Genomic DNA, 11408 nt, shown 5'->3' on the forward strand with positions numbered 1-11408 from the left:
TTAGCTATTCGGCCTCTGACTCTCCATATGGATTTTAGGGTTTGTTTGTCAATTTTTACAAAGAAATTAGACCTTTTTATGAGACAGAGTCTCACTGTGTAGTTGAGACTGATCTGGAATGCACTATGTAGCCCAGGCTGGTCTCGAACGCACAGCGATCCTCCTGCCTCAGCCTCCCGAATGCTGAGATCACAGGCGTGCGCCACCATGCCCGCGAAGAAATTAGACTTTCGGCAGAGATTGTGTTGAATTTGTAGATCAACTTGAGGTATATTAACATCTAAACAATATTATTTTGATCCATGAGCATAAAATGTCTTTCCATTTGTTTCCATCTTTGATTTTCTCTTGGTCATAGTTTTCAGTGTACAAATTTTGCACTGCTTTTGTGAAATTTATTCTCCTGTATTTTATTCTTTTGATGATATTGTAAATGGAATTGTTAATTTTGCTTCAGGTTGTTCATTACAAGTTCTTAGAAATACAGTTTTTGTTATGTTGATTTCATAGTCTGCAACCTTATTACACATGTATATTAATTCTGAATGATTTTTAGTAGATTCCTTAGAATTTTCTCTGTATGAGATCATGACATCTCTCCAAATATAGTTTGCTTCTTCCTTTCCAATGTGCATGCCTTTTTTTTCTGGTGTGATTGCTCTGGCTACAATCTCCAGTACAATATTGAATGGAAGTAGTGACTGGACACCCTTGTCTTGTTACTGATCATAGGGGGAAAGCATCCAGTGTTTCACCATTAAATGTGACACTCTGTGAGTTTCTCATAGGTGCCTTTGTCAGGCTGAATAAGTTCCCTCCTATTCCTACTTTGTTGAATTTTTTTTTAAATCATGAAAGGGTATTGAATTTTTTTTCTCTTAAATTCTTTTATTGGTACATTTTGGTATGCAATACATTTACATTCATTATTAGGAACTTGTACCTTTACATAATGTATCTTGGTTCTTACTTTTTCCCCATTCCCCTGCCCTCCATTCAACCCCTCCACCCTTCCCTATTTGCAAAAGCTTTATTTCCATTTATTTCTTATCTCATATTTTTAACTCCCTTCTTTCCTTTCTCCTACCCCTCCTGCTTCTCCTACCCCTTAGTACCTTTTCTTCCTATTTCACGTTATCAGTTATTCATTTTAATCCTTATTTACACTTGGTATTGAATTTTTTATCAAATCCTTTTTCTAGGCCTACTGAAATGATCATGTTGTATTGTTTTTATTCTATTGATATGATGTATTTCATTCATTGATTTTCAGATGATAAAACAACCTTGCATTCCTGGGATAAGTCCTAATGGATCATAGTATATGATCTTTCTTGTATATTACTGGATTTAGCTTGCCATTGTTTGTTGAGAATTTTTACATCCATATTTATAAGAGATATTGGTCTGTACTTTCCTTGTGATATTTTTGTCCGTTTTAATATTGGATAATACTGGTCTAATATGAGTTGAGAAGTGTTACCCCCTCTTCTATATTTTGAAAGAGTTTGGGAAGAACTTGCATTAATTTTTTATTAAATGTTTGGTAAAGTTCACCAATGGAGCTATCTGTGTCTGAGCTTTTCTTTGGGGACCGTTTTGATTACTAATTCTATTCTATTCCTTTATTTATTTATGTACCGGGGATAGAACTCGGGACTTTGCACTTGCAAAGCAGGCAGAGGAATCACTGAGCTAAATCCCTGGCCCTTTATTTATTTATTTATGTACTGGGGATTGAACTCAGGACCTCGTGCTTGCCAGGCAGCACTATGCCACTGAGTTAAATCCCCGGCCCCAATGTCTTTATTATTATAGGTTTATTTGACGTTTCTACCTATTCTTCAGTCATTTGTGCCTTTCTAGGAATTAGGTATTTCATCTGAGTGGTCTAATTTATTGTCCTATGGTTGTTCATAGTATTCCTTTCTAATCCTTTTCTGTTAGGTTGATTTTAACGTGTCCTTCTACTTCTGGTTTTAGTTATTGGGGGAGACTTCTCTCTTTTATTCTTGGTCAGTCTAGCTAACCAAGGTTGTTTTGCATTTCCATTTGGCCCTCAGCCTCTTTCTGCCTATGTTTAAGAGCCTTGGCCAACATAAGAACATATATGTATGCATGTATATGTCAAGAAAACAAGTCTTCTCTGCATTCTTGCACATGGAGCTCTCAACTTGACCCCAAAGCATACTGTTTTTTTTTTTTTTTTTTTTTTTTGTAATTTGTTTGTTTTGGTACTGAGGATTGAACAGGACCTTGCACTTGGGAGGCAGGTGGCGGATCCACTGAGCCAAATACCAGGTCCGAGGCAGATTATTCTAAACCAGCCTCATTAGTACCCAGTGGATACAGTGTGCATGGCTATCATAATCCCACCCTCTCACTGTGGAAATTAAGTGGCAGAAATTTTAGTAAATGGCTATCAGCCAAGTGTTGTTCCCGTCTGAGTAATTGTGAGGGCTTGGAGAAGAACGGAAGGTGTTGGGTTCTGGCCAGCTGGGACTCCCAATCAAGCTTGAGGTCCCATCTTCATGAGCATTGCTCATGTTGGTCTTGTGGGGGGGGGTACTGGGGATTGAATCTGGGGCCTTTGTACTAAGCTATATCCTCAACCTTTTTTTTTTTTAATTTTGAGACAAGGTCTTGCTAAGTCACAAGTTGCCCAGAATGGGCTCAAATTGTTGACAGTCCTGCCTCAGCTTCTCGAAGTGCTGGGATTACAGAACTGTGCCACCACACCTGGCTTAGTTGAGTCTTGAATGGGAATAGAGCCAAGTAAGAAAACCCAAGTCCCCCCACTATACTGACCATGTGTCTCTGTGGTCACAGCACCCAGGACTATTATGACCTTGTTGGCAAGGACTCAGCTGGCAGGTGGAAAATCAGGAAGTCAGGAAAAAGCACTTGGGATTTGGGGGCAAGTGCTAATTCTGACTGGTGTTCTGAGATGCCTGACCTAGTTGGTAATCTTTCCCCTTATCTATGCAAACCCTAAGCCTGGTTGGGCTGCTACTAAAAGCATTCCTTAGTTCAGAAAATGTCTTAGAGCCAATAACATACCCGCTTCAAGATTATTTCCAGACCAATGGGAAATCTGTGTATGCAAGTAAGCCCCAATTTTAAAACGGAGCAAAATCCACCAACATTTCCCTGGCAAGGAAACGGCAGCAAATCAATTGTTCTGGATGGGTGTGTGGTGAGCTGGAAACTCTAACCAAGTGTGACAGCTCCAGCCCTGCCCTGGCTGCTGACTCAAGACTAAGAGGAAGAGGGAGCTGCCAGACTTCATGATTTCTGTAAACAGTTCTTGAAAGAGAAACCACACACTTGTCCCTCTGCCAGCTTGTCCCCTTAGCTGACAGGGCAGCCATTGTCTGTTCTGTGACACCCTAGGGCAGTGCTTTTTTACTTGAGCTCCATGGGCCTCCATCGGGAATGTGGAGAAAACTTAGAGGGTCTGTGAACCTGGATTAGAAACTTGTTTGATCTTTTCTCTGCTAATCATGAACAGAAATTTAGCATTTCCTTGAATTAGGAATAAAGGCTACAAACCATAATAGCATTAGCAGTATCTGTGACTTGATCACCAACAGAAATCACAAATATTTTCATATTACATTAAAATTGTAAGTATCTCAAAGAATCACTTACGCTTATCACCATTTCACTATTTCTGATCAATAGATTCGTCACTAAATTTTGTGATTTAATGCATTTTAAAGTAATGAAATCCGGGCATGATGGTGTACACCTGTAATCCCAGCACTCTGGAAGGCTGAGAAAGGAGGATCACGAGTTTGAGCCTAGCAGGCAACTTAGTGACTTAGTGAGAACCTGTCTCAAAATTTTAAAAGGTGGGGGGGTGCCTGTGCATAGGTCTTAAGTTCAGTCCCCCGTACTGAAAACAAAAAGTAATGCTGTAACTGATAAAAAATTTTATAACAATTTCAGTATGATTGATTTCTTTTGTAATTCTACATATTTTATTTTATGCATGTGCAAATGTTATTCCAAGAAGGGGACCAGAGATTGCACTAAAATTCCAGAGGGGTCCATGACCTGGATTTTAGAGCTCTCCTGCCTCTAGGACCTCAGTCTTGAGCCACAGAACTTTGCCTATTTTACTAGAGGGTTCAAAAGCACACGTGTGTTATTGCTAGGACACTGGGCAAGTTCAACTCTGTTCCTTATTTCTTAATCTGCCAAAGGAGGGATAGTAGCAGAACCTACTCACAGGGTTGTTGTGATGACCCGTACATGTAAAACAGCGCCCAATACATAGTGCTTAATAAGACACTGTATTAGGTATTTTGAGCGAGGTATGATGGCACATGCCTATAATCTCAGCTGCTCTGGAAACTGAGGCAGAAGAATACCAAGACCAAGGCCAGCTTGGAAAATTTAGTGAGACTCTACCTTAAAATAAACTTTAAAAGGCCGAGAGCGTAGCTCATTGGCAAAGCACTTGCCTAGCATGCACAAGGCCCCAGGTTCCATCCCCAGTACTTCAATAAAGAAACAATAATTTATAAAAAGTATTAGCTATTTTGTTGTTGCTGGTTCGTATTAATGAGCATATTAATAAGCCCATTAATACATTCTGATATTACCTCCGTTTTTAGAAAAAAGAAACTAAGGCTTAGAGAAATGAAATGGCCAGCTGGAGGGCACCAGCAAGGGTGTGGCAGAGCCAGAGTTCAAAGCCAGGGGGCCGGGGATTTAGCTCAGTGTCTCCACCGCCTGCCTTGCAAGCTCAAGGTCCCAAATTCAATCCCTGGTACCAAAAAAAAAAAAAAACAAAAACAAAAACAGGCCTGTGTGACTCTGAGACCCAGCAGAAGTCACTCTCCACTACACCTGTGAGAGGAAGTAACAGCCCCCAAAGACATGGTGACCATCAACAAGGAGCTCAGCTGGGATGGAGCAACCAGCTCTTCAAATTCCTGCTCCCTTTTCCCCACCTGTCTACTATCCACAAGCCAGCTTTATCTGGGGATCTCTCAGCTTCACTTGCACACCGTCAGCCCTCAGCCAGGTCTTAAGGGGCAGGTCCTCTTTCAAGACTACTGCCAGTGTACTTTCCATCTGCAAAGGGGGCAAGTCCACATTCTCACACTCAGCAGTAGCCTTGCAAGCCTCATGGAGCAGTGGGGCTGGGGGAGGGGGCTGGGGAGAACTCTGAAGGGCTGTACTTGTGTGGGGAGTAGAGGCGACTTCATGAAGAAAGTAATCTTTGAGCTGAGAAGAAGACTGCCAGTTGAAGTAGGGCTAGGAGTGTTTGTCATTTTTTTCCCTTTTCTTTTGAGCCAGGGTCTCCTTATGTAGCCAAAGCTAATCTCAAACTCCTGGGTCTAAGCAATTCTCTTGCCTCAGTCTCTCAAGTAGTTGGAACTCTAGGCATATGCCACCATGCCCAGCATGTTTGTGAATTTTTTTTAAAGTGCTATGGGTTGAACCCAGGGCCTCATGCATGCTAGGAAAGCGCTGTACTGCTGAGCTGTATTCCCCAATGCCCCATGTTTGTGAAGTTTTAAGACAGAAGCAATTGGATATGCAAAGGTCCAGATGCATGAAAGCACCTGCTATGTGAGGAAAAGAAGGAAATCACTCAGGATGTCTGGAGTTTGGGTTAAAGAGCGAAAGGAAGGAGTATTGCATGGGCAGATGAACTGGCATGGATAGTTTATGACCATACAGTGAAGAATGCTAGAATGCCACAAGTCTTCTTCTGAGGAAGAAGAGCCATTGAAGGAAGGAGAAACAGAACCAAACCTGTGAGTTCCAAGGACTATGGCACCTGCCCAACACCACTACACGGGCAGGTAGGAAGTAGGTTGATTAAAAGTAAAGATTAAAGGCTGGCCAAACCAGGAGGGAGCTACTTCAGCAAGTCCAGAGAGGAGAGGAAGAAGTAATGAAATAGTAGGTGAGACATCTGGAACTTTGGGACATTCTCCAGCCTGTGCCATAGGCCAACAGGCCTCATCTCTGTGTGTAAGTGAGGAGGAAAATGAGAATTTCTGGGGGCACTGGCCCTCCCTCCTCGGGTTTTGTTTTGTGAAAATCCTACAGGGGAAGGCTTCCCCTTCACACAGCATTGCCAGGGAGCCACATCTTCCATTTTAGCTTCTGGGCAAGGGCTGCAGAGGTGAGGGATCCCAGCACTACCCCCACCCCCACCCCCGTGTGTGGCAGGCAGGAAGGAGAGGGGACGCAGGGAGCAGGTCTGAGCCAGATCTCAATCAAAGGAAATATCCACCCTTGTAAGCCTTTAAGAGATTGTTTTCTTTCAAGTAGGTCCCACTGTTACCAAGGCAACTGTGAACTGGGCTCTAAATTTCTGCATGGCGTCCCTAGGGAGAGGTGGCCTGCTGAGCACTCCTTCTTCTGGGCAGGATGCAGGAAGTGCTAGCAGGAAGGTGGAATTCTTCAATTTGGGGGATAGTCTTTTGCCCCCTTAATGCCAGTGTTTATTCCCTGGAGGAGCCCACGCTGCCCCTCCCCCAGCCCCATGATCCAGTTCTTGTGGTGAAGAGCCCAGGCTTTCACTCGGGTGGGCCAGGTTTCTGCACCCACCCCACGACTCAGTTCTCAGGAGAGTGTCAGCAGTGACCTGAGGCAGGTGTCCAGGAGGGGCATGCCCACACCAGACCGTGGTGCATGCTGGCAATCACTGTACATGCATGTTTCCATCACTTACTGCATGTAGAAGTGGATCTCAAAACCAAACTGGCCTTTAACTGTCACCTGGATTAATAAGTCTCCAAGGCTATATTCTGACTAGGCTGGGCTAGGTGTTAGAAGAGCCTGGGAGCTTTTTAGAAGTGGAAATTTCTGTGGGCGCAGGTAGAGGGTAGAGGTTAAGAGCATAAAGTCTGGCTGACAGACTGCTGGGGTTCACAGTCCAACTGGGCAAATGAGGCAAGTGGCTTTGAGTCAGTTGCCTGACCTTTCAAGTGCCTGTTTCCTTGCTTACATAACAAGCGAGGGAACTGTTGAGCCTGCTTCACAGGCAGCAAGATTTGCTTTGTCTTCCCCATCTTTGGGAAGAGGGTTTAGGAGACCCTCACTGCCCTTGTCACCCTTCTACTGCCCTCCTCTCCCTCCTTCCTTTTTTCTTCACATCTTTTTTTATTAGTGCATATCAGTTATACCTCCTTCCTTCCTTATTTCTAGCATTTCCTTAATCCAGACAAAGCAGAAAAGCTCCTGTGAGGTGCAACCTAGTCTAACTTCTGCTGCACGACAATGAAATGAGGTGATGATGTTGGTGAAAGTGCCAGGCACATGATCAGAACCACACTGATTTTCTCCTTCCCTCCTTCCTTCCCTCCCTCTTTCCCTTTTTTCCTTCCTTCTTTCTTCTTAAAGGGGCATGGCAAATGTTCCTGTGAAACCATGGCTGCTTCTCCAAAGAACCCTGCAAGCTGTGGGGGAGGCGGGGCAGAGCAGAACCAGGAGGCCATCCTGGCCTATTAGGTAGGAGGGCCAGGGGAGTTGGCAGAGAGGGGCTAAGTGACCCCCAAGCTCATGGGCAAGTGCATGGCTATGAAGACGCCACTCAGCTGTATAGTGGCTTCGCTCTTAGCTTGTGTCCTCATCTTGAAGATGTGGGTGCAAACAGTGCCTGCCCCCAGCATGGTTATCAGGGTGAAATAAGATGGGAGATGTAAAGTGCCTGGCGTGGCACTTGCAAGTAACTGGGGCATTCCCACCCATTTCTCCAGGAAAACAATATCCAAGTCATGTCTGGGAATGGGATTCAGTTTCTTCTGACCCCGCAGTCTGTGAGGAGCCCTGAGACTGTGCTGGAAGGGCCCCTGTGCCAACTGCTCTGGGGATTTATTTCCAAGTCTTCTCCAGCTAGCTCACTGGCATCTCATAGCACCACCTAGTGCCTTAAAGTGGAAGAGTGGAGGGTCCTCCCTACCCACCCCACCTGGCTTTCCCCTCCTCCTTGCAAAGTTGGGGGGTATGTGTGTGTGCGCGCGCGTGTGTGTTAGAACGAATGCTAGCTGTTTTTCTAGAAGTCCAGTGCTTCCATTTCCCTGCCAGCAATTCCTGTCATCCAGACATTTGTGGGAGTGTAGGCAGATCCCTTAAATCTCACTGGGCTTAAGTTTCCTCATGCAAGGAATGCCAGGCTAGGCTCGATTCAGCTGCGATGCCTAGATAAAGTACCCCATGCCCACTGGGCACCCATCTATGTTTGCCCAATAACACAGACAGACACCATCTTTACACACCCTTTATATTTTTATTGAGGAGAGAAAGCATTAGCGTACAGAGTAACTTCTTATCTTCACAACACAGTAATACAACAATAACACAATAATAACAACACATTTATTTCAAAGGAGTTTCCTCCCTAGGCTCTGGGAATCTTTGGGCTACCTCCATACCCCTGCATGCATTTCCCACCCACCCCCCACCCTCCCCTTAACAAGGAGGCACCCAAAGCCCACAGCTCTTACAGCTCTCATGGCTGTCACATCACAACAAATATTGAAGATCTGGGAAAGTGGGGAGAGGGTCAAAGGGAAGCCCAACCCCCCCTCTGCCCCCAGAGGCCTGAAAACCAGCTCACTGCTCATCTGCTTTCTCCCTGGATGAGTCTACAAGGGTCCAGGTGAGAAGCAATGTGGGAACAGGCAGGGCCTGTGCTGATGGCTCCCCGGAAGTGGGCGTGCAAGGCACCTGTCCATTGCACTTCTCCATCAGCACATGGGCAGCTGGGCCAGCAGGTCAACATCAGCAAACAGGGTTCACAGCCTCGAAGAATAGCAATTCCTCTTCTGGAACTCCCTCCTGAGGAAATAAGCTGAAAAACAGACAAAATTGTCTTTACAAGGTTGTTTACTCCTGCCCTGGTGAGAATAGGCAAAAGCACACAATTGAAATGTCTAACAAATTAGGAGAATGCTTAAATAAATTCTTCAGTGTGCGTGACTGCAAAGATGGCAGCCATTTGAAATCCCACAAATGAGCACTAGCAGGATGATCTCAGCTTTGAAAAGATATCACGAGAACACATGAAAAGAAAACGCAGCAAAGTGTTAACAGTGCTTGCATCTGTGTGGTGGGATTCTGAATGGTTGAGAGTATTCGAGCCTTAAGATTTTCTCAATTTTCCAAATTTTCTATGACTATGTATTACTCTTATCTTTGGGGGACCTTTTTAAAAGGTAGCAACAGGTTATAGGAACCTAACTCCATTGAGAAGCAAAAAAAATAAATAAATAAACAAAAGGGCATCTTACCTCCTACTGACGAATAGAGATCTCACCCAAAACCAGTCTGAGGACTGGGTCTCTCTGTGACTCCTCTTCCTCCAGTTCCTTCCTCTGGCCTCCAGGCCCAATATCCTAAGGCTAGGCTGAGGTTACCTGTCAGACTCCGGTAAGGAACAGAGACTTCTTTTACTATGTTTTCTTCCCTCTGGCCACAGACACTTTGGCTGCCCTTTCCCAGGTGCCAGGCACTGCACAGAAAGTTCAGTGTCCAGGGGCAGTTTGGGCCAGCTGCTGATTTGGTCGGCATTTTGTAGCCAGAGCTGACATAGTAAATGTATATTTTTCACTGCAAAAGCAGTGTTTTCTGGACCCAGGGTGAGCAGCAGGTCTCTTTATGAGGCACCTTGGGTTTGTGCCCAGAAGTCCTAGGAGTGCCTTGGAGGCAGCCATACCCTTCAGCCTCAGCATTTAATTTAAGCACAGTGGCAGCCAGGGGTTGATCACTCATGAGATCCCCAAGGATGTCCCAGCCATGAGGCTGCAGTGGGTATAGTCTCTGCAGAACCAACCTTCCTCTCTCTCCCCTCTCTCTCTCTCTCTCTCTCTCTCTCTCTCTGGCTGTCCTGGAAGGAAAGGATAGTACTCAAGGCCAGAAAGTCACCTGCAGAGACCTTTGGCTGGGGGCAGTAGTCTAAGGCCTGCAATGGGGGCAGACCTCCATCCCTAAAGAAAAAGTTATTCCTTAGGATGTCAAACTGAGTTGTGTGACTTCTTCCACTTCCTATTCCCAACCCCCAGCTGCCTACCCTTTAGGCAACATCAAGGAAAGGGGCAGAGGCTGGCATGTTGAATTCTGCCCACAGGGAAAGTCAGGAGGGCAGTGTGGTAAGAGGAGAGGGCCCCACATTTGGCCAGGCTGGTCCAAGGGCCCTGATACAGAAGTCTGGAGGAAAGTAAATTCAGGTGCTGAAAATGGACCAGGCTGCCAGTCAGTCAAGGAGAAATCTCAGTCAAGTTGTCCACTGGGCTAAGTGTAGGGTCCTCTTCCAGGCCTTTTTGCTGGAGGTATGGCATGAAATAAGAATAGGCTTCTGGGTACATTTCTTGGTGCTGTCCTGCTCACAGTCAGTTTTACCTAATAAATGGCCTCAGTGGCTTTAGGAGTTCAGTGTAGCCTGTCCTTTTAATCATTGGGGCAGATCAGTGAGGCATTGGGTGAAGTCCTGGTGAGCCAGTCAGAGGATAAAACTGTAGAACACAGGGTGAAGAAACACAGGAGAGTGAGGGCTGGGAACAACTAGAGAGGAATACAAAAGGGTGACCAGTTCATTTTTAGGGAACAGGCCCAGAAACCTGCTCTTCAGCTTGTGGCAGGACAGAGCAGAGTACGTGCAACAGGACAACTGTTGTTGTCCTTCCTTTCCCAGGTGGCCTTGGTTGGGCACTTGTCACTCTCTGGTCAGGCTGCAAGACGGTCTGGAATTCTTCAGGTCTTCTTCAGGTCATACAGGTCTGGAATGCCTTTAAGAACTGGTCAGTAGAAGGGGCACGTGTGGCAGCAATAGCAGGGGCAGGGGACGCAGTAGAAGGGTGTGTTCCATGTGGCCCCAGTACTCACACGCGAATTCGGCCATGAGCAGCTCGGTGGCCCCCCTGTCTCGGAGTGAGGCGGAACAGCACTGGTGGACGTCTTCGAATTTGGCGTTGCCCCATGCGACGTGCACGGCGAATCAGTGGTGGCGAGCTGTGGAATGGTGAATTGGTACCTGGAAGGCCCTCCAGAAGTGGAACTCGATTCTGGTTCCTCCGTCTGCTCGGCTGTATAGGAGGCGATTCATCCAGGAAATTCTCAGCATAGTATATTTCGGAGCTAATAGTTTGGGTTGAAGTGTCAACCAGGACAGGCTCCTCCATTTGCATCAGCTGGTAGAGGTGGTGGTGGTGATGATGAAGATGGTGGGTCAGAAAGTGGGCCTCCAGCTCACTATAGGTCACCACTCTCCCTTGCACCTGCTCTAGCATGCACTCTGGCTGCTGGGTCCCCACGTCAACGAAATGTTCCTCATCCTTATTGTCATCATCATCCTCATTTTTGTTCATCTCTTCATCATCCTCTTTTGGTTTCATCTCCTCATCCTCCTCCTCATCCTCCTCCTCCTCCTCCTCCTCCTCCTC

General features: G+C 45.8%; 2 protein-coding genes across 3 annotated transcripts in view; one reads left to right on the forward strand and one right to left on the reverse strand.

The window, feature by feature from the left end:
• Positions 1-11408, forward strand: part of Nhsl2 (NHS like 2) — an 88781-nt gene that overhangs the window by 56380 nt on the left and 20993 nt on the right. The gene's annotated exons all lie outside the window — the stretch shown is intronic.
• Positions 9428-11408, reverse strand: part of Rtl5 (retrotransposon Gag like 5) — a 4213-nt gene continuing 2232 nt past the window's right edge. Inside the window, 1 exon segment of the mRNA XM_033760102.1 lies at positions 9428-11331. Coding sequence (XP_033615993.1) covers positions 10848-11331 — 484 coding nt within the window. The 3' untranslated portion in view covers positions 9428-10847.

The sequence above is a fragment of the Fukomys damarensis genome, unplaced genomic scaffold (assembly GCF_012274545.1).
Source record: "Fukomys damarensis isolate Sample0158 unplaced genomic scaffold, DMR_v1.0_HiC HiC_scaffold_39, whole genome shotgun sequence".
In the NCBI taxonomy this organism is placed as follows: domain Eukaryota; kingdom Metazoa; phylum Chordata; class Mammalia; order Rodentia; family Bathyergidae; genus Fukomys; species Fukomys damarensis.